General features: G+C 31.5%; 2 protein-coding genes across 9 annotated transcripts; both read left to right on the forward strand.

The window, feature by feature from the left end:
• Nucleotides 1-129: 129 nt before the first annotated feature.
• On the forward strand, nt 130-12,881 carry LOC105155108 (glucose dehydrogenase [FAD, quinone]). Of its 2 annotated transcripts, XM_011071025.2 has the most exons (4): nt 7,718-8,108; nt 8,230-8,400; nt 8,513-9,168; nt 9,358-12,881. In XM_011071025.2, the coding sequence occupies exons 1-4, from the start codon at nt 7,910-7,912 to the stop codon at nt 10,201-10,203; spliced, it is 1,872 nt and encodes a 623-aa protein (XP_011069327.1). In that variant the 5' UTR covers nt 7,718-7,909; the 3' UTR covers nt 10,204-12,881. The 2 variants fall into 2 exon arrangements, with proteins under 2 accessions (XP_087270519.1, XP_011069327.1); XM_087414393.1 differs by adding an exon at nt 130-2,294 and having other exon boundaries at nt 7,878-9,168.
• On the forward strand, nt 12,407-20,122 carry LOC105155107 (uncharacterized). Of its 7 annotated transcripts, none has more exons than XM_087414388.1 (11): nt 12,407-12,540; nt 12,631-12,948; nt 13,442-13,589; nt 13,669-13,811; nt 14,768-14,912; nt 15,032-15,255; nt 17,180-17,240; nt 17,926-18,038; nt 18,228-19,387; nt 19,458-19,574; nt 19,680-20,122. In XM_087414388.1, exons 3-11 carry the CDS (start codon nt 13,484-13,486, stop codon nt 19,696-19,698), a joined length of 2,088 nt encoding a protein of 695 aa, XP_087270514.1. In that variant the 5' UTR covers nt 12,407-12,540; nt 12,631-12,948; nt 13,442-13,483; the 3' UTR covers nt 19,699-20,122. The 7 variants fall into 7 exon arrangements, with proteins under 7 accessions (XP_087270514.1, XP_087270515.1, XP_087270516.1 ...); XM_087414389.1 differs by having other exon boundaries at nt 12,631-12,706; nt 13,423-13,589; XM_087414390.1 differs by having other exon boundaries at nt 12,631-12,706.
• Nucleotides 20,123-24,415: the final 4,293 nt, after the last annotated feature.

The following is a 24,415-nucleotide window of genomic DNA, read 5'->3' on the forward strand; positions in this document are numbered from 1 at the left end:
AGTACACTTTTATTCTTACAAAAAATGCTAAAAAGTTTTTTATATTGTATTATATGTATATATATATATATATATATATATAATATAAACAAATTCACAATACTAATACATATGTACTTCATTGAAATTTTAATATCAAATGTATATTCAATTCAATATTACCTTATTTTATATTAATATTACATATATTTAATCAATCTGATTTGTAATATAGTAATATCTGACTTTTTATTATTCTCTTTTACTGTCTGCAACGTAGTTGTATCTATAGATAAACACAAATTAGAAACCAAATCTAATGAAAATTTTTATTAAGATTTTCTATATAATTTTTCAAAATTTTTATATAAATTAATAAATTTAAAAAAAATTAATTTTTTAATAAGAATTAAAACATTTTTCAAGAAATGCTCAGAACATCTATATATATCTGTTCTAAAATTCTTTATATATGAAATCGAATTATGAAATCTAAGCATAATATCGAAGAAAATTTATAAAATCCGAAGTGATCTGAAGAAATTTAGATATTTCTTTAGAAATTTTCACATAAATTTAAAATATAATATAAAAATTTTATTTTAAATATGAGATGTGAAAATCTTTCTCACGCCAGAAAAGATCAAAAGATAATTATAAAACTATTATATGAATAATTTATAAAGTTAAACAAGAATACTGAAAGAAAGTTTTTAATTTTTAATTTTTCAAATTGTTCCCCATATTTTATGTGTCATGGCCTTTAACTAGCAAGTAGATCACAGTTAAAAATTTTCAAGGTACAAGATCATTTTTTAAGAGGATCCTAGATGCCCACATTTCAGTTGAACACATTCATATTAGTCGGTGTCTAGTAATTTTCTAGTGGAGCAGCAATATTTTAAAATATTTAGAATATTTTAAAACAGTCACATTTAGTGATGTGCCTAACTGGGACTCTCTCACTATTTCGAAAACTGTGATTGGTTAATTTGCTGAGTCTTATGCTCCTATCAGACTAATGCCTGCTGCACATTGGACGCGATGAGCGACAAGCGATATCCAATGAAAGCTCTGCTTTTTCTTACACGATGATGGAATCAAAGCTTTCATTAGATATCGCTCGTCGCGCGATATCTAAATATGCATTAATGGATGTGATGCATGTCTATGTTAATAAGAGCTGTCAGAATTTACCTGTAATCTGCTAGCCTCGGTTTTCCTTAATTTTTTATTATAAATCGGTATCATAGAATTGCTCTCCATTGAGACGATTGAGACACCATCACATCATCAATTTTGAAATACCCGTCACGCTTTTTCTCGTCGACATATTACATGTCATCGCGAATATAAAAATCATTCTCTATCATTGTATACTATTTAAATTTCAATTTAATAATTCGCTATAAATTTTGGTAATGATACTTTAATATTTTTAATAAAAGTAGAATACTTCAAATTAATTACCATAAAACTAATTGTTGCTTCAAATTGCTAAAATTTTGAAAAACTACCGTTTATTTACAATTAAAAAGTGAAAAAAATTAAAAATTTTACATGCATCGTACTTCCCAAAAAATCAATTAAGTCAGATAAGACGTTTCTTTAATTTTCCCAAAGAAAAAATCGTCGACAAAAGTTATCAATTTTCTTGAATTTTTTATCCATGTTTACTACACGTTTTTGCATTTCATTAGTCGACGCGTCATCCACGTACATTTTTTTTTTTTGATTGACTACAATTTTTAAAGGCTAGCAGAAAACGACAATGGAGAAATGACAATAGGATCAAAATGAGGATTATCAATGTATCGGCATGAGACGAACAAGAAGGAATATTGGAAGACAGAGAGAGAGAGAGAGAGAGAGAGAGAGAGAGAGAGAACCGTTATGCACCGTTATGCATGTATAGTTTACAGAACTGTCGTAAGCTGAAACCATAACCGATACATATTCTCAATGAAGTACTTGCATAGCTACATACAGTCGGGACTGTAACAAGGTCACGATCAGTATCATTCTGCTCTTCGTCGAGTAACATCGTTCAGATGTTCCGTCTCTTTATTTATCGATTGATCAGCAGATCCCATATTCGCGATCCCACCTGCTCGTATTCATTTCACTTCGATATTTCAATACAACGGAAGAATTATTTTTATATATTTTTCACAGCTCATCAAAAATTGTTGCTGGATGTGTTTAGAGTGTACTAAAACAATACATATATTTGCTTTTGTTAAATTTATAAACATATCGAAAACGTGCGACACGCGGATTGACTTTGGTAAAATCTAAATAAGATTCGAAAGAAGGTAGGTGGACAATTTATAAGGCAAATTTCTTTCTGTTTCTCTCTCTCTTTTTTATGATAATAGAAGTTCGGTGATTGAAAAATAGGGATTATTTAATATGATATATATTAGGTGTTGGAATTAATTCGTAGCGTTTTTTAATGAAAGAATGTTATTTATTTCACATGAGCATTAAAAAATACATTAATGAAAGTACTTCCCATCACTTGTAAAACGCTACGAATTAATTCCAACACCTAATATATATATATATATATATATATATATATCTGTGTACGTTAAAATCATTTATATATATAACATAAGCTTCTTTAGAAAAAGAAAAGTAGCTCGTATTCTGATAAAATTCTAGTTTATAACAATGAGAAGTTCAAAATGCGGATTTAAAATATTAAAATTATAATAACTTGCAATATTTCCATTGTTACGATTCCATATTTTTTACAAGGATTATTAATAAGTAGAGATGGTAAAAAAATAATTATTATATAGATTGTTATATTTATAAGGACGATATTCATAATCGATACTTATTTCAAAATCGCCTTAGGGCCAATTTTACTCCGACTAACTTGATCAATCGATTAAGTATCTACTATGATGAATTCTATTTGAAAACAAATGCAATTAGTTAATTCCAAGAATAATTGGCCGATCAAATTAATTGGAAATGGTGAAATCGGCCCTTAAGTAATATTTTAGATGCTAATACAGTTTTGTGGTTGATGATATCTTAAAATTGTATTTAAAATAGTCTTAAATATAAGAATCGATTATAAAAATACAAGTCATAAATATTTTATACTTTTCATAAGTATATTAAACGTGCTGTTTTTCACATTAAAATATCTCGCTAAATTATGAAGAAATGTCATCTCAGTAAACGAGAACCCAAACAGCAAAGTAGGGCGAAATTACGTCTATTCGATCTTCTGATAAGTTATAAAATCTGTTCGACCAAGTCCAATTTATGTCAAATCGACGTTGAAAGAAAGTAAGTGGGGAATAAAGTTGAAGTAATTTTACAGTCGAAATTAGGTAATGGAAGACACTTCGTCCTGTAAGTCATAGTCGGATTTGATCAAATAAACCTAGCAGAAAGTCGAATATCGGTAATATTTTGATAATTTTGATTTAATTCTAACTAACTTGTGCCTTCTCTCCTTTTGGCAATTCAGCTCGTCGAGATATCTAGAGATGGCAGCGCTGCACATCCATTTTAATTCTACCTAGATGAGTAGCCATGCTACCCCATAACATGCTTGATAAGGGGGTCGATTCTGTATTTTCAAACAAGGTGAAAATTACAAAAGTTACTTAGCAAATTTATTAGATGTTGATCAATGAAATTATCAGTATTCTAGTAAATTCGCTCACTTTTGTAATTTTCACCTTGTTTGAAAATACAGAATCGACCCCAAAGTTCCAAACAAATAGAAATTCGAAATAAAATATTAACAGTCCCATCTCCACGTCGAATTTGAAATTGAATATCGTATGATATGATGACAGAAATATAAGTGCGAAAGAAAATTTTATGTACAGATTTATATTTTACTTCACTAAACTAACGCGCCTTCAAAAATAAATAATTGAAACAATTATTAATTAATGGTTAATTATTTAACAATAATATATTTTACACTTAATACAACAAAAATATTTTTATCTTGCACCTACGTTAAAAGTAACATGAAATAGATATTATTTTTTAATTTTTAATTATTCTGAGAGATACAGTATAATTTATTTTACAATGCATAATTTTGGAAAGCGTTTTAATTATGGCGGACAGAACAGTTCTCGTAATGATGGCTGACTTAACATTTTCGTCTAAATTTCGACTTGTAGGTCGAATTTCCTTATTGTGAAGGCCAAATGCCTAATTTTGAGGGCAAATTTCCTTAATCAAAGCATTTTTATTTCCAAATCGTTGACTTTGAGGGCATTTTATAAATCTCGATTAATAAGGCATCTGATTAAGTCCAATTTCCTTATTTATAAATTAAATTGACTTAGTCAAGATCGCTGGATAATCTCGTGAGACCATTCGAGCGGATGTGTTCTCTCTCGTCTCGGGTGTTGCATCACCTCGAATATATTTTTTTAAAAAGCATTGCCAGCTTCGACAATACCATTGCATTATATTATCCGAAGTTTAATTTACCTTAATTCACATTTCGAAGAAATATTCATCAATGGCCAAGTCCAGTCAGTTCGGCTGCGAGATTACAATTAAAGGCGAAGAAGAGATCGCTAGATTGATATCAAGAAATATATAGAAACATATCAAGAAATGCCTGTGACATCGCGAATATAAATGATTGATTGTGTTAAACTATCTCTGGTCACGGAATAAACTCAGCTTACAATGCATAGTTAAAACCGGTCACGCTTTTAAAAATTTTAGAAATGACAATACTCAGCACAAAGAGAAAAACACGTCCTGCTTTACCAAGCGATTTTTCATTCTTTGGCAAAGAAATATCGAGTAAAAAATAGCTAATGTGACGAAAATCTTATAAAATTTGCGCAGCAAACAGGATTTAACACAACAACTACAAATGGCAACTTTCAATAAGGTCCAAAACCAATAATTAACTTTCAGAGCAATTTTGCTGGGCATTTCGAGCTAATCTTGGACACTTTTCCTTATAAGTCATTTTCCGTGGTAATCTTAACTTTGTAGTTAGCTTTCAGCACAGCCGCGAAGTTTATTTCGCGCCTTAAATATTCCCTTATTAGTCAAGTTAAACACAAAGGACTATGTATATATGGCAAAAATTAGGTAATTCTGACCAATTAAGTCATATCGCCTGCGAGGTTGAAATTAAGTAATATAACCAGGTCACATTTCCTTCAAACGGGATCTAATTTTGACTTATAAGTTGAATCAACTTTGAAGACACACGTTTGATAAAAATTTGGTCACTTATAAGCTAATCTATAAAATTACTGAACTTTAAAGACATTTCGTAGGTTTAAAAAACTTCGTAATTTTCGATCTCTGTACACAAGACTTCAAACGATATTTGATTTTTAAGACATTTTTTTATGTCGAAAATTGGTAATTTTTCACTTAATTAGGGCAAACTGACTTTGGTTAAGATGCCTTGCTTTGCTGTTTGGGAATGGATTGAAATGAATTAAAATATGTATAAATTGATATCTGACGGCATTCGTTTCTGTTCATGAAATGGAGATAGAAAGTAAAACGACTTGAAAATAAATTTCTTATAAATATTCTTTTGATTTTACAATAACATTTATATTTCCTTCTTTATAACAGTATTTTTATTCATTTCAATCAAAATAGGAATATTCCTATTCAATACTATACTCTGATATAAATTCAGGACCTATTTCTGTTATAACTTTTTTTATTTAAATAAAAATGTGTATTTTTATAATTTTGAACTGGGATGTATTTATAGCTAACTTATTTACAACATAAGTGTTTTTGAACTCGAATAGAAATACAAGAGCTATTCATCATGTTGAATTCAGATGTGTTCATGGATTCAAAAATGAATTTGAAAAATCAGAAGCACAAATTCGGAAATGAATTCATTTTTATTCATTTCAATTTATTCTCGTTTACTGGGATTAAAACTTTTGAAACGTGTAAATATTTCAAGATATTGGAAACTTCTAGAACGTATACGTTTTCTGCTATTTTTCAGAAAGTAGGCAATTAAACCAGTACAGTTTTCCTTTTCGAAGCGTTTAGCTTGTGTCAATTCCTTTGTTTTGTGTTAATACAAGCAATGCTTCACATTTCCGCGATTTTCTCATCTTTACTTATAATTCGGTCTCTGAATTTTCTCATCTCTCTCTCTCTCTCTCTCTCTCTCTCTCTCTAATTTCATCAAACTTCTAGTACGTTGGCAAAAGAAAAATACGTATTAAAACAAAAGTTTATATTATAAGAGTCACGTGTGTCGTTGCAATTTCCAGAAGAAAAACAGACTTTTAAAATAAATGTACATTTTATTTACAAACTTTCCATATGACGTAAAGGCTACATTAATTTGTTTAGTTAATATCGCCGTCATAATATGATTAAAAATCAATGAAGGAATGCATTATCATCACACTTTGCGCAAAACGTATCTTGTTGTGATTTCTTACACAACAATCTGTTAAACAAATAAAATTGTTAACAAATAGCGAGTTAAAGAACATGAAATAATTATGAATAATGCAAATGCGTACACATTCACTTGAAATGACTCATAGATTTGAAATTTCACGAGTAATTGATATTCATTTTGCGCTATCAGATTGCTCAGACATGACTTTCTCTTCTTTATTTTTAATGTAATGTTGCCAATTTATTTTAACAATATATTACGTTGGTTTGATTCGATTAGATGTTTTTTAGATAAATTTTCTCAATTGTTTTAATCGAAAAAAAAGAGAATAAATAACACTATTATTTATATTCGCATTATATGAAAAAACAATCTTTGAGAAAGTTGTAATGCTACTACGTGACAATTGGAAATATTTTTGATAAAGCATCTTTAGAGAGAGACTGAGAGAGAGAGAGAGAGAGAGAGAGAGAGAGAGAGAAAGAGAGAGAGAGAGAGAGAGTACAAATTAAAGAGTCACATTTACGTAATTACGGAAATAGTAAGTTTATTTTTATAGTCTAAGTTACATCATTTTATCGTTACGATATTATTTAATATATTTATTATATTTTATAAAATAATAACAAATATTTACCATCTTTCATTCTATTTTGAAAATAATCTTTGAAATCGCTGTTAATTTTTTTAATTCTACAGAAATTAGAGAAATTTTATTATTCATTGTGTGCATGTATACCTGTTTTTTATTTAGTATATTTTGATATATTTACTGTATTTCTTAATTTAGTATATAGTAGTATAATAAGTTTAGTAGTATAATAAGAAAATAAATCCTGCACAATGAATATTAATACACATTTGTAAATTTTCCCGTGTCATAACTAAAACTGAGATTATATGAATATAATCTGAGATTATAAATGCATATTTTATATTATTAATATGAATACAAAACGGCTTGCATATCTACACGGATTATGTAAAAGCAAAATATTAAAGTCTACTTTTATTTATTGTATATTTTGTATATATGTATCTTTTTGAGCATATTTTTTATAAAATTGTGTATTTGCTCATATAGTCATTAGTATTTACAATTATTTGAGAAATTAAATATTTAAGACCTAATTTTGTCAATTCAAATTATGTCATTTTGTGTTAATAATGTTTTATATATTATATTTTTTGCTCAAAGTTAATCATTTTTTTTTAAATTAATTTGTTTATTTTTACTATATTTTTTATTATATTACTATAATATATTACTATATTATATTACTATATTTTTATTATATTATTTTTTATTTTATTATATACTAGTTTTTTTATTATATTTTTACAATTATTTCTTTCTGCTTTTCATTTAATAAATATATATATTGCATATTTTTGCATATTTTTATGCATATCTTATGCATATAATATGTGTATATAATATATTTGTTTTTACGTATATATAATTCCTAGCTTTAGTCATTATTTTTAGTTCTTCACTAAGAAGCACCGTGAGAAAACAAAATGGGCATCGAAAGCTTTCTGACAGGAGGTTTGACTTCAGCATCAACTAATGGATTTTCATTCTTCTTTCCGATTCTTGCTGCGACACTTGCCTATTTTCATTATAAAGTTCTGGATAATGAAGCACCACCAATCAACGTGCCGTCAGAGATGCTATTACCTTCGTATCACTTTATAGTGATAGGCGGTGGTAGTGCAGGTACGTGTACGTGTTCGAAACTCTCGTTATTTTGAAACACGAGCGCAATATTTTATAAGAGCGTAATACAAAGACAAATACACTTTTTTCTATCATTTCCTTCTTTTTCTTTTTGCATCAGGAGCTGTAATTGCCAGCCGTCTATCTGAAATTGAAGATTGGAACGTGTTGTTGCTAGAAGCAGGCGGTGACGAACCTGAGATCTCGGATGTACCTCTTTTCGCCGGATATCTTCAACTGAGTCAGCTGGATTGGCAATATAAGACTGAGCCACATGGTGATTCTTGCCTAGGTATTATGTTTTTTCCATTATTCTTTCACCCTCCCTTTAAGTTTAAAACATTCAAACAGTGTCTCAGTTTCTCTCTATCATATTTCTTTTTTACGTTATTAAATATTTGTAGCAATGGAGAACGGCCGTTGCAATTGGCCTCGAGGTAAGGTTCTGGGCGGAAGCAGCGTGCTTAATTATATGCTCTATTTAAGAGGCAACAAACGAGATTACGACATTTGGGAGCAGCAGGGTAATCCTGGCTGGAGTTGGCGTGATGTCCTGCATTACTTTAAGAAATCTGAGGATAATCAGAATCCTTACTTGGTTCACACACCGTATCACGCGAGCGGCGGATATTTGACGGTGCAGGAGGCACCGTGGCACACACCCTTAGCGACGGCCTTCGTCGAGGCTGGTCAAGAAATGGGATACGAAAATCGCGATATTAATGGCGAATTTCAAACCGGCTTTATGATCGCTCAGGGCACTATTAGACGTGGCAGTCGCTGCTCCAGTGCAAAGGCTTTTCTTAGGCCAGTCAGACTCAGGAAGAATCTGCACATAGCAATGCACGCGCACGCTACTAAAGTGTTGGTGCACCCCAAAACAAAGTATACCTACGGGGTAGAATTCGTCAGGAACGAGAAGGTTTTTCGTGTGCGCGCAAAGAAGGAAGTGATTGTATCTGGCGGGACTATAAATTCGCCGCAGCTACTTATGCTATCAGGAATCGGGCCGAAGGAACATTTGCGAGAGCTCGGTATTCCCGTGATTCAAGATAGCAAGGTTACTGTTTTAATTTTTTCATGCAAAATTTCTTCAATTTCTTTCTCTCTTTCTCTCGAGGTCACATTTTTATCGTTTAAAGTTATGTATGTCATATTAGATTAGATAAAAATAACTTTATAAATCAGTCGAATTTTCGAGCAATCTTCATTTTATTTAATCCATATGATTTATTCCCCGTGTCTTTAGGTAGGTAGCAATTTGCAGGATCATGTTGGCTTGGGTGGACTTACATTCATGGTTAATCAAGAGGTTTCTATAGTGGAAAAACGGGTTCAAAACATCCAGATATTGATGGAATACGCTGTACTAGGCAGTGGACCTCTGACGGTGCTTGGAGGTGTTGAGGGCATCGCCTTTGTTAACACCAAATATGCAAACGCTTCGCTAGACTTTCCCGACATTGAGTTGCATTTCATTTCCGGTTCGACGAATTCGGATGGCGGCAGACAACTGAGGAAAATCCATGGACTAACAAAGAAGTTCTATGACGCCGTTTTCAGACCGATCAACAACAAGGACACATGGAGTGTACTTCCTATGTTGCTACGACCAAAAAGTCGCGGTGTAATCAAGTTGCGCAGTAAAAATCCATTTGATTATCCTCTCATTTATCCGAATTACTTCAAGGAAGCGGAAGACATCGCCACATTAGTAGAGGGAGTGAAGATCAGTGTGGCCCTGAGCAGGACCAACGCCTTTAAGCGATTTGGAAGCGAGCTCAACTCGCATCAGTTTCCAGGATGCAAACATATACCCATGTATACTGATCCTTACTGGGAATGCATGATCAGGTACTACAGTTCCACCATCTACCATCCCGTCGGTTCATGCAAAATGGGTCCTTATTGGGATCCCGAGGCTGTCGTAGATCCTCAGCTTAGAGTCTATGGCATAACTGGGTTGCGCGTGATTGATGCTTCAATCATGCCAAACCTCGTAAGTGGAAATACGAACGCGCCAGTAATTATGATAGCCGAGAAAGGCGCAGAAATGATTAAGGAATATTGGTTGAAATTTCCGAGAAACACATAGCTAGCGAATAATATAATAAGACCTGTACGCTTATCTTCATGACGACGAGTAACGAAATATGTGATAATATGATAACACTAGTGCTATCGACACGAAGACTTAAAAAAAGTATTAAAAATTCTGGACTTTACAATTTTGTTATATTTATAAGCATATCAGTATTATAAGAATATTCGAACCTGCCTTATGAGTCATTGTATATTTACGTGTACCTAACATATATGTATAAAAACTGAAGAAAAAAAGGAGAAGGGCAATCTCCATTGATCTTGACGTTACATACATTGTCAAGGTCATGATTTTGAGTGACCTTTAGAAGGTTTTAACCATTGTTCCTTATTTGTTAAAAACTTATTAACAAATTTCATAAATATATAGAATATAATTTATGGCCAGAAGATATGCATTTTGTAAGTAGTATAAATATGTATATTTAATCCATGACATGTTGTAAAATATAAGCGCGGATGCATGTAGTAGGTTTGGCGCCCCTCTTCTTACGGAGCTTCACTACCAAAAAAACTAGACACATAGGTTTGGGCTGGCCCTTGTTTCAGCAAGTTGTACATTCACGTGAAACCGGTGGAATGAATAGAAAAACACCGAACTTGATGGTACGCAAATAGAAAAAGTGGCCTTGATTCGTGTTCCCTAATTGGGAGGGAATAGTTTCTCATGGATAAACGATATTTTGTAAGACAATATATTAATATCAATTATAGTAATATTATTATACTCGGTAAATAAAAGTGGATTGAAATGAATTAAAAATTGCAATTCAATATTCATTTTAATTAATTTATCCGAGTTCATGCTTTAGAGCTGGATTGAAATGAATTGATATGTGAGAGCATAAATCAAATAAATACTTTTGTTCATAAATATTTGTAATTCTTTCTTTAAATAGAACAATATTTTTATATGCATTCCAATGGAAAAAGAAATATTCCTATTTAATACTGAATTCGGATATAAATTCAGGGTTTACAAATAATTCCGTCATAACTTTTTTTATTTAAACAAAAGTGCGTATTTTTGTAATTTTGAACTGTGATAAAAGAATACTGTGATCTAGAAGAATACACCAATAACAGCGAGTGTTCTCAACTATATAATATCCATTTCCAATGTAGATTAACTTTAATCTCGATTCAACTTAGGCCAGAATCAGACTACGCATTGAAGAATGAAATTGAAAATAAATACCCGTATTCATAGTCAGGCCTTATATTTAAGGCTTTCTTAAATTTATCTTCAGATACTCTACGAATTATTGGGTCATCTAAAAAGTATCCGCGGTACTTTGTCACTAGATATATGACCATCAACACACATCTAGTGACAAAAAACCGCGGATACTTTTTAGATGACCCAATATTTCATTAGCTACTGAGCATTTATAAATAAATTTAAGGAAGCCTTAAGTACAAGATCGAGCATATAAGATTGAAGTTTGACCAATCAGAATAAAGGAGCCAAAATTTCTCTGTTTCTTCTTATTGGTGAAATTTCAATCTTTAATCTCAATCTTCAATACATAGTCTGATTCCGGCCTTATTCTTCATCTTTTTCTAATCTTTAGTACTAGAAAAAGATGAAGAGTAAGTTGAACCGAGATTAAAGTTAATCTACATTGGTGGAAACGGATAAGTCCGCTGAACGTCGTCAATGTGAAAAAAATGGCGTCGTGATCGCGTTAAACAGCCAATCAAACGATTTCCTGTCGCCTCTCTGACTTGTCCAGACTTCTATGTATTACAGAGTGAAAGTGAAATAGCACATATCTTTTTCGCACAATTTTGTAAAAAGTGCCGGATGTTCTCATAGCCAAACTCTGATTGGGTCTCTACTGAACTGGAGCGAATTATCGAGAAACCAGAGGTCTGTTTTCTGTGGCTGAACTAGTGTACACTTTTGGAACTTAAAGTGAGATAGATATACATTTGATATTTGTTTAAAGCGAGAAAGAGAGTTCTAGAACAGTGTAGTGCAGGAACAGAAAACAGACCAAAAGGATGTATTTCGATGTGCACTATCAGCGCTGAAACTATATAGTATGCGTTACGTGCGCTATAGATTTTCAGCACTGGCAGTGAATATTGAAAAGTACTCTTTGGGTGTGTTCTATCTTTAGGTCTTTATTGCTGCACTCTGAACCAGCAATAAATTAAAGTGAAACAAACGTATATTTGTTTCACTTCAACTTTACACCACGATTTACCGCACATCTCTTTAGTTGTCACACAACGGCCGATCAAATCGAATCATATTTAGGCTACGTTTTAAAACTTTTTCTCTGAGGAAAATTTTACTCGAAATATATATAGTACACGTAATGTACATTATAGCATATAACGTAAAATCTTCGGAGAGAACGTTTTGGAACATAACCTTAGGTCCTAAATTTCTTACTGCGTATTCCTCAAGTTGTCTCATCTATCTTCTTCCACCATGAACAAACTTGTGATTTAAAATGGAAGATACCAACGACCAACAAACATATGTATGTGTGCCAATATATGTGTATTAGATCCATGTGTGCTGATGTGTGCTCAGGTTATTTTATGAGATCATTTAAATACCGATGTGTTACAACGTTCACTATTCAGTGCAGATAGGAACGTCACGAAGGTCATGAGTATTCTCTTATTTGGTTATTCGTATGTGAAAAAAGAAAATCTTTAACGCAAGCTTTGTAGATACGCAAGAAAAACTGGATACTTTACGAAGTACGTTTTTTGTGAGGTATGTTTGGTATATTTTGTTGAAAGGAAGGGAGAGAAAGAGAGAGAGAGAGAGAGAGAGAGAGAGAGAGAGAGAGAGAGAGAGAGAGAGAGAGAAGCATACCTGTATCTTCATTAATATTGAACAAAAATTAAGGTGCACTAATAAATAGCAATAAAAGATTGTTTTGTTCACGGGCTAATTTTTCGCAAGATAACAAAGAATATCGGAAAAAATTTTTAATATATTAATTAAAACATTCAATTTTCTTTCAACTCTAATAATGATAAAACTTATATTTATTTGAATTTTCCAAATAAACTTATAAGATTTAGGACCCTATTGTAACTATTGACGACTATAACGATATCATTACATTGCACAGTTTTTTATACCAAATACAAATACCTGTGCAACGATAATGTAAGAGTATTGTTGTCGTTAACAGTTACAGAATAGGATCCTTATTTTAATTTCTATATATTCCTATTATAGTCCTATTGTCTATATGTAGATTTATTGAGCTAGTGAAATTATATAAAATCATACATACAATATGCCGAAAATGCCAATTCGAAAAGTTAAGAGAGTTGGGGTATTGGCTAATAAAAGATCACAATTCTTGAGGACACATTATAAGGAATTACGATCCTATAGACCATGTAAGAAAATTCGCATTTTATAGCAATTCATTTCTTTAACATATGGCAATTGTTTTGCTAAAATTGTTTCTTTTTCTAGTATATGAAAAATTGAAGCATAATAATAATCATTTAGCAAAAGCACTGTCTAAGGAAAAACAGAACAACCAAGAATTGTTCACACAGAATGTAGAACTAGTAGGAGAGATTCAGCAGTTAAATCTAATATGTAACACACGAAATGTAAGTATCATTATGTAACTATCTCTTTCTGTTATCTTTTGTATGTATGTATATGTATGTATGTATGTATGTATATATATATATATGTATATATATGTATATACATACATATACATACACATACATACATACATACATACATACATACATACATACATACATATATACACAAAGGTAGTTTGAAAAGTTTTCGGCCTGACACAGAAATGCCACCACAAATATTAAACTATTCTAATTTTAAACAGTTTAATCCTTCACAGAGATACTGTTGCAATTTTAGACAGATGTGGTTATTAATTTTTTTATTTTGTTTATAAAACAATCAATTTGGTTCCATCATAATCAATGCTCCCGTTCATATTTCTCCAATTGCAGTTGCAAAATTCCATGAATTACTTTCGCAAACATTGTATTTCATCAAATTTTGCATGATGTGGTGAAATACGATACTTGCAGAACCAATTCTAATCTAACCAATGGTTTTTGAATTGTTCAGGGTCATGACTTTGATAACATTTATTCAGGTCAAGATTATTACAATTTTTAAAAATTTGTGTGTGTGTGTGTGTATGTGTGTGTGTGTGTGTGTGTGTATGTTGCAATTAAAGTGTTAACTCAGTAAATATATTTACTGCAGTCTTACTTTAATTGTATTATACATAAATGTGTACATTGACTAATAAATGTATACATTTATTAGGTGTTGGAATTAATTCGTAGCGTTTTACAAGTGATGGGAAGTACTTTCATTAATGTATTTTTTAATGCTCATGTGAAATAAATAACATTCTTTCATTAAAAACGCTACGAATTAATTCCAACACCTAATACTAAAGTTAACTTTTACTGTGACATATTTTACATATAATAAAATTGTAATCCACATACTAGTAAATACTAATAAATACTATAGTTTTTAATTTAATCGATTATCTATTATCTATTATCTGTTTCAGACTGTAATTTCGAATGTACTGAATAACGCAAAAGAAATATTAAAAATGTTAGTCACAATGACTGGTTATATGACAAATACTATCTCTATGTGTCAAGAGCTTGTTGCTTCCAATACTGCTGTGAGGTTGTCTACTTCAACTGGAAGTGAGGAATATGATACTGTTAAATTCTAAGAATTTCTTAGTTTAATTTCTAAATATATACGTTGTTTGCATTATAAGCATTTAATATCTAAATTCTCTTCATATAAGAATATATTTCAGGTAAAGAACCATCTGCTAGATTATCAACAAAATCGCCAGCAAAAGGAGTGGTAAAACCTATGGTGGGTGGGCATACTATTACTAAGCCTACGATAAATTTAAGTCGGATTAATATGCAAAATATTAATGTATCAAGATTGTCTGCTATACCAGAAGCAAACACACCCACTAGAAGTTCGGAGAATAGATCTCCGACTTCATCAACCTTTATGCCTCTTAGATATGTACGTATACATTTATTTTATATGTCTCATATAATTCTCAGGTGTTGATTAGAGACCAGTCTTGTGGGTTCACTCGAGCGGGACGTGCGTCTCGCCTCGCTTTGGGTGTTGCATCATCTCACTCATTTTTTGAAAAGCGTTTCCGGCTTCGATTGTGCATTGCAATACACTTTTTGTCTTGATTACATCATTATTTCGTCCCATTCACTAGTTTTCACAATTTATTTACGATTCTGGTCGGAATTGCCATCATTTTGGCGGCGAGTGTCATTAATTTTGAAGAAGAAGAAGAAGAAGTTGATTAGAGACGTGATGACTTCTTGTGCATATATCTTCCGATATATGGGGCTTATAAATTTTTAACGTTGTATTTGAATGACCTTAGAAGAGGTTGTTATGGCAAAGATACTCTCGGTGATTTGCCATTGCCTTCCGAGAGGTGACGATCAAATAAAAATCTGATATGTTCTGGATGAATTTGAATCCGGATCTTTAGCACAGAGAGCAACCACACAACTCTCTATACCACGATCGCCATGATCACATATACACTCCAGGTCCTACATTACAAAGGTTTGGAAACACTTTTTTAAAATTGACATATTTTTGGGATTACTTATTAAAATATCCACGTAATAATATCTATATCTAATAACTGTTATTTGATCTGAAAAATTACTGTTAAAAAAACAACTTTCTTTTAATAATATGGATATTATATTTCAGTAAGTAATTCTAATAATGTCAGTTTTTAAAAAGTATTTTCAAATATTCAGCCTGGATATATGAAACTTATTTCTAAAATTATATAAATTAAAAAGGTAGATGTTAAGAAGTGTAGTGCTTTCCCCAAAAACCGTGTTTTTTTTCAGTAATGAACAAAATTAGTTATAAAAAGATATGTACCATATTTTAAGAGGGGGCTTGTAGATTTTGTAGAAAAAAATTCGAAAACGAATAAGGTCCGGTTGCACCAACGTTACTTTAATTTTAAGGCTCAAAACTCTCTTTGTTCCTTTTGTCTCCTTTCAGTTTTAAAACGAGATAGAGAGAATTTTAAGTTTCGCTTGAAATCAAAGTAACGTTGGTGCAACCGGGCCTAAGACAGTTTTATTTTTGAACGCGTGGCAAGTAGTATGTTCCTAGGTAGAGAGGGGAGATGAGGTGGACTTTGTTTCGCGTTGGAAAATGTATGCGTAAAAGCAGTACATGTCGCCTCCCTGCTTCCACGCGTACATTTTATAATGCGGAATGAGGATTATCATTTATTCTTATCATTAACAAGACTTAGAAATTCATATAGTCGTATATTGAAAGCTGTTGACGAATTGTGAGAATTACGTCGACTGTTTATAAAACATTTACGATTTTCTGATCTTGTTTACATTCTTCAAGAAATTATTACGACATATATAAACTCATTATTCGTAATTATACTTCTAAGACCCATTCCCATCAACACAAATTAACTTTAATCTCGGTTTAACTTACTCTTTTTTTTCTAGTTCTAAAGATTAGAACTGAGATTAAAGTCAATCTATATTGGTGGAAATGAGCATTACATCAATGTCATCCTCTACACATTATGGAACTTTAATTTACTATGCTTCCTAAGCCAATGCCATCCCCCACTTAATTTCTTGCGGGAAATCACTCAGGACATTCTCCTTTACAATATATCTAAAGAACATTCAAATCGATGAGGCGTATAATCTAAAGTATACATTTATCAAATAAAAAATAAAACTTATTTGTTTTTGAGAATTTTGTCTACAAAAACCACAAGTCTTCTCTTAAAACGTACATATGTTTTTTTATAATTAATTTTGTTCACTATCGAAAAAACCATGGTTTTTGAGAAGCATTTCTTCTGAACATTCACCATTAAAAAAAATAATAAACTTTTTCTAAACAATTGTTTCAGGAAAATGGTCATACATGCAGATTACCAGAAAGATTAACAATTTCTTCACCCAGGGTTAATGGTAAGGAATTACGAATAGTAATTTAATTACTTAAAAGGTCGATAGGAAAAACTATGGAAGAGAGAGACCTCTGTCGGAGATGAATTAAATATTGAAATTAGTGACAAAAATCGCAATATTTTTTTTTTAATTGCGATATTTGTAATCAGGAAAATTGCCTGCAGATTTCTTTAGGGCATTTTTTTTTTAGAAAAGGTTGAATAAAAAATTCAATTTGATATTTCATTTGATTTGCAGTATAGAGCAGATTTTATTTATTGTAATGTTAAGAACCAATAAAACTAGTTCAAAAAACCTGATCTTAGTGATGCAAGATCAAACTAATAAAATCATTGATATATGATAAATAGATCTTTTTAAATCCTATAACTTTTGTCTGAAACATTTTTCTCGAAAATGCTTTATTTTTGAAATATTCGATTTTTGATCCATCCTGTCCATATATTTTTAATTGTATTATAATCATAATATTTAATATTTGATTAATTATTTTAATATTGTTAATTGTTTTGTACTGAAGATAATCAAAAAAAGATTAAAATTCCTTGATGTTTAAATAACATACATAATTCACGATTAATCTGTGTCGGTTCGTAATTGGCACTATCCTTTGTTCACAATCAATTTCAATTGAATTTGAATTTCTCTATATTTTGCTAATATTTAAATATATTTGCAATGACAGATGAACAAAGGTTAAGAAGAAAAAGGAGAACTCATCCAAAAAGATTGTCAGTATCTTTTTCGCGATCGGGAAATAGATGGTCCAATGAAAATCCAACTGCGGGACATATTAATGTAAGTGATATTATAATAATTAAGCAATAAAATCTAAAGATATTTTTAAATTATTATGGTATTCTCACATTGTTTATAGTATTGTAAGAATTACTTCATTCATGTGATGTAAAAAATAGTATGCCTAATATACTTAACAATATCTTTTAGAGATTGCTACATTTAAACTTTTTTTTTATTTCTCTGTAGGTAATTGACACTCGAATTGACATTGAAAGTCAAGAGAGTCATGACACGTCTGACGATCATCTGACAGATAGAATAAACGCAATATCAGAATCACAGGTGCCTATTAATTCGAACGAGAAAAATGAAACACACGTAGACACATCGAAGTCAGATCCTGATGTACAAATAAATAATAAAATCTCTAAAGATTTTAGTAGGAATTCGAGTGTAACGGAAAGTTCTAAACTGCAAAATAATACTAGAACTTGGGAAGAAGAGGATCCATTGGAAGGTCCAAGTTGGCTATTCAATAATACTATACCACCACGAGATAATGAGCCGGAACTCGAGAATGATGACGTCTCTGATGTTAACAATAATACATCACAAGTAATAGTGTATGATGATTCGAGTGCTACAGAAAGCAACATAGGAGATATATCGAATTTAAATGAATCTATGAACGATATACAAACTCCAGAGAGATATCCCCTTGCCGATCGTACCGAATGTGACTCTTATATGCATGAACATGATACGAACGATAGTATTTGTGAGATACTTCCGACAGCGGCCATATCTAATGATAAAAAAAATTTAGATAACGTAGAAGACGGTAATGCAAATGATACAATGAAATTCACGAGCTTCGTAACGCTGAGACGAGGGCATTCTGAAGCACCGGAAGAAACAGAAGACTTTACTTTAATGTTACGCCCACCAAGACAAAATATGCAATTCGATATTAATGAGCTGCGACTGCCTGTTTTGGAGGAATCCGTGATAAATAATTCCGCTGTTAATAACGAAATTGATACTAAAGTAACCACCACGATACCAAGAGTTACGAGTATTCCGATCACATCTGTATCGAATCAAAGTTTAGATAAATCTGATTATAATCATATCACGATAAAAGTGCCAATAATTCTAGTTGGCGATCATCAGAGAACGTCGACATCGCAAAAAACAAAGCATTCCAGTAATAAGAAATCGAGAACACCGAATACGAAAGACAGAACGAGTCACTCTGAAAATTCTCCGGCGATTAAAAATAAGACGAAACTGAAAAATAAATCTAGTAGGAGTAATCGTGATCCTAGCACAGCAAAAGTCGTTTTAGAGAAGCTGAATGAATCTCATGTTAAACCGAACATGGCTCAGAATATTAATAATGTCACGTATGTATAATTATAATTATAAATTGTTACATGCCATTGGATTGCATGCTTTTATACTCTGAATTTGCAGGAGAGATACCATGTCTAATGAAGATGATCAACAAGATTCGGAAAGTAGCAGCTATCCTTCTACTCGCCCTAAACGAAGAAAGGCGCCAACAAATTTGAAAGAACCTAAATTGAATAAGTAAAAATTCTCTGTTTGGACTGGATAGAATATGTCTAGAATAGAATTTGAGCTATTTAAAATATTCGATTATCATATATGACATGAAATTGTATTTATTTGCAGGAAACTAAGACGAGGTTAATAAGGAGGAGACTGATATGCATTATCAAGATTTAATGAAGAAAATTATTACTCGATGTTGATAATATATTACTAAAAGTTATTTCTTTTTTGCTTGACAATTGAGTTGTAAGAATAATGTAAATGGATTACATATAAATTATCTGAATAGCTGTTAAATTTTAAAATCGATAGTGTTTGTTAGTTGAAATTGTGGGAATTATATGATTGATTCGGCTGTCCTAATAATCTCGTGGAAACATTATATTGCCAACATTATATTACTTCTTCCGTTGATACGTCGCACTATAATTTTGTATTATTATGAGTATGGATATATATGTACAAACATGCTCATAATCTTCCTTCTACAGTATTATTGGTATAATACCATATTTTTTTGTATACTGCCAGATTTATTTTAGTAAATATGACTGAGGTGTGTAGATGGCGAGTAAATTATTTTTTTCCAGCCTTTGTTTTTTTTTACATTAATTTACAATTATAATAATCTTTTTTATAATAGGCATGTTTATTATATAATATTCATTATTTTTTATTACGACTATTTATGATTAGACGTGTGTTTGTATATATTAAGGCACAACAGAGAAAATGTCTATGTAGGGGCTTGTGTGGCTCAGTGGTATAGTAATTACCTAGTAAGGGAAACTAAAAGACCAGCTAAATCTCAATTCGAATTCCTATAATGTCATGAGTGTCATGATATTGTCAGTTTACACATATGCATAACATTATTGAGTAACGTTTTGGGTATCACTGGTCGATGACATCCGACTTCGTCGAGGCCTGGTCTCTGAGTTTCATCTACTAGGCAGCCACTTTTCAAAATGATGAGCCATACCTCAAAATGACTTGCTCAAAATGTCTCGTTTCTCGATTTCTTATTTTAATCGAAGAATTTTCAGCATGACTCGCTTCAGTCTTTCATATTCGATGTTTTTTATTTCTTCTTATTGGAATGGCTTTGCCTAGTGCGATGTTGATCTCCTTGTGATCTCTATTTTTTTGTATTATATGAAATATCAGAAAAATCACATTTTCAAACACATTTCGAATTTTTTCTTCTAACAAGCCGAGGCGTTTTTAGTTTCTCACTCTCCACTCTTTTAAATTACAAATTTTTTGTTATCTGATTTTCTTATCTCCCTGAAGAGGATGCTTTCTGGAGAATATTCTTGCAACGAAGAGACTCGGAGCCCCCAGCACAAAATTAAGCGCGAGGTGAAACTGTTTCGCCATGCTCTCCCGCGAAATGATTGATCGCCGTCGGAAACGGCCGGCAGCTTTCGTGCGCAAATAAAAAGGCTTGGCCTCCGTGTACTCGAGTAGTGTTATGTGTATATGTATAAATGGATTTAACCTTCCGCGCGCTTCCACGCTGGAACTGCGAGCGAGCACGGGCGCGCGGGGGCGGAAATTAATTATGTTTGTTTAATTTCGAGATGAAAAAAGCAGCTGGCACTGCCTCGCCCATGCGGCGTTCGTGTGGCTTTAATCCGGGAAAAACGAGAAGAACGAAGACAGAAAGAGAAAGAAAGAGACAGTCGTTGCTGAAATTACTCTACATGAAGGCTCTAAAAGGTACTGTGAAATTTGATTAAATTTTAAGCAGTAGTTTAACAAATGTATTTCGATTTTCACGTGGGAGACCGATACAAAAGATAACTACATATGCATGCTTAATCGTCAGTATATGACACAACAGTAAAATATATACACATGTACGTACATTGATGGATCCAGGAATTTATCAAGAAGGAATACGTCGTAAGTGAATTTTTTTTAAGATCAAATATAAAAAGATAGAGTATTAAATTATTATTTTAAAAAACTTACTGAATTTTTGTTCAAGTTATCTTAAACAAAATAACTTTTTTATTCAAAATATCTTTTTAATTAATAATTCTATTTAAAAAATAACAGTATGCACACACTCAAACCAAACACTGTTATATGTATATTATTATAAATTATATTATTATAATGTTATATATGACAACAGATAAAGTTTATAATAGTTCTAATTTTCTATAACTCCGCATTTTTTCACCGAAATTGCTCGGTCGCTTTGAGTTTTTAAACTTAGTTTTTAGGATTGTTACTTTGGACAATTCGAATCTTTAAATTTAAAGGTTTAATGCCTTTGAAAAATATATTCGTGCGAATAGAAAAAAGGCTAAATACGTAGCTGCCTCGCTGTTTCGGTTAGTTAAGCCGCTCATTAAAAAGAGGAAGTAACGCGATACATATTAGCGGAAGAATATTAGCGACATGATTAGGTGAACGCCAGAAGGTGCAACGTGAATCGATGTATCGGCATGCCATCGGTCACGTCGCGACGTCGCATGCTTGTCGTTCTCGCCGGATATTGACGCCTCACGCTCGCATTTCCTCGTGCAGACCGGAAAATCACTGGCGAGACCCGGGAAAAGCGTCCTATTAACTATGTCGTGGATGGAGTTGTCCACTTCTTATTAGATTATTCTCTCGCGTGTCTTTACTTACGTGAGAGCATGCACGCACCTATTTTACGACATACGAGTTGAGAATTGTATAATTGAAATTGATGTGAGATCGCACGCGAATGTCACTCAGGAAATCACCTGCCTTTTCTCACTTTTCTTAATCATGACACTTGAATTAATGATACGTGTTATATATACCAGTAACGAAAGGAAATATCATTCAACATAGAAAGACTGACTTTGTTGAAATATGCAAAAATTTAATTACATACAGATCTAACAATAATCATGTTGGTTCGATTAATTTAATCACACTTTGATTGTAATTCAGAAGTCCGTTATATCTGACAGGAAATCTTTGTAGTAAAAATATTACGAAAGAAGAAGATAAGGAGTGTAAAAAATTTTATGAAATAAATTTTTTAATTAGATATTATGTACCTTACTTTAGAGCATAGAATGCCGTTTAAATTTCATTACTTTATTGCGTCTCTCTTGCTTTTCCTAAACAACCGATTCGGATTTCAGCAAATAACGCGTGCCTTCAAGATTTTCTTGGAAAAGATTCGAGGGAAATGATCAAAGGAGCTTTCTTGGGAAAATGTACGCGGACGGAATGTGTAGTAAAACGCAAATTTGTTCGAAAATACATTCGATAAACAATCGGAGTATTTTTATTGAATTTATTTCTCAGATTATCGTAAGAGAAGTAAATATACCTCTAAAAAGTTTTTATGAATTAAAATATTGAAATATTGATATATAAAAATAAATATTAAAATACCGGTAATAATAATAAATTAATAATTAAAAAAACAAGAAATAATCAAAAGATTAAAAGTATGATGTAAAGAAATTTCTACAAATCATAAAAGAATATTAATCGAACAGAGTTGAACTTTAGGTAGACGTTCCAAAAAATTCACCATGTCGTTTCGAAAAACCTGCTAGACGCAAATTTCTCGCTTTTCTTGATATACGATAAATAGCATTTAACGGTATACAAATGAGTGACAAAAAAATACAAAATTTGTGACAAATGAATAATCTGAAGCATTGATTTATCTTGAAGTTGATGCTTGAAGCTCTCATGGTCGAATGCATTAACCAAGGACGATAATGACGATCGTTTTGGTCGTCCTGAAAGTCACTCGGTGCATCGCAGACACAATTGTATAAGATGCAGACGATCGTTTACTGACATTATACAGAGTACAGTACAATTGAGATTAGGGCTTACTGATATGCTTTTATGCAAATAATATTGATGTGACAAGTGGAATAGTCAATAAGTAACTCTCGCTTGAAGTTGCTCATTTATAAAAAAAAGTGTATTTTTTCGTTCGAAGGAAGTTTCATGATTAATCATTAATCTCCAACATCTATAATAAAGTCCATATCAGATTGTACAAAAACATTTTGTGTGTTTGTGTTAAATAATATTCAAAAGTGTTAAAATCTTTATGTTAAAATAATACAATTTACTAATAAGTGAGCAATTAAAAATAATGTATTTTAAAACATAAATTCTAAGATAAAACGTGTGATAAAACATATAAATGTTAATTTTATTAAGGAAATATTCCTCTACAACTTATTAAATTGTATTATATTTTTTTTGTTTATTTTTACATAATATTTATATTATTTCCTAATATATTTATCTTGTGTTAAATTAACATACAAATTTAAATGGATTTTTTAGAGCACGTGAAGTGTGTATTTAACACAAATTTTCCAATGATGTATGCATTGAATATTGAACATTGCAAGTTGAACATTTTAAAATTTAAATAATCAGGTAATTTTAATTTTTATTTATTTCGTTCTGATTAGTTGAATTCGAATTTCCAATGCGAACTTTAAAAAATTAGAACCTTCACAATATTTGAACCTTCAAATTTGGATAAGCGAAATTATTTTAACTCCAACAATATTATGATATCAAAACTTTATTAGTTACGCGAATACATTAGTTTTCTATATGATAGCAAAGATATTTTGCCACTCGAAAATATGCGAATTTTCATGTTTCGTAATGCCTAATTTTTTTACACGAGCTTTTTAAAAACCGTTCAATTTCGGCAAAACGTAGAAACTTGTTTGCCTGCCCAAAGCGATGAAAAAGGAGACCATAAATCTGCGGACAGTCGCGTGGAAGCGAGACAACGAACATAAAGCATCGTTCCTACCTACAGATAAGTCTTTTGATCAATATAGTCAAGGAAATTAATTAGTCTGTGAAATTGG

Source organism: Acromyrmex echinatior, chromosome 16 (genome assembly GCF_024713525.1).
Source record: "Acromyrmex echinatior isolate Ae372 chromosome 16, ASM2471352v2, whole genome shotgun sequence".
In the NCBI taxonomy this organism is placed as follows: domain Eukaryota; kingdom Metazoa; phylum Arthropoda; class Insecta; order Hymenoptera; family Formicidae; genus Acromyrmex; species Acromyrmex echinatior.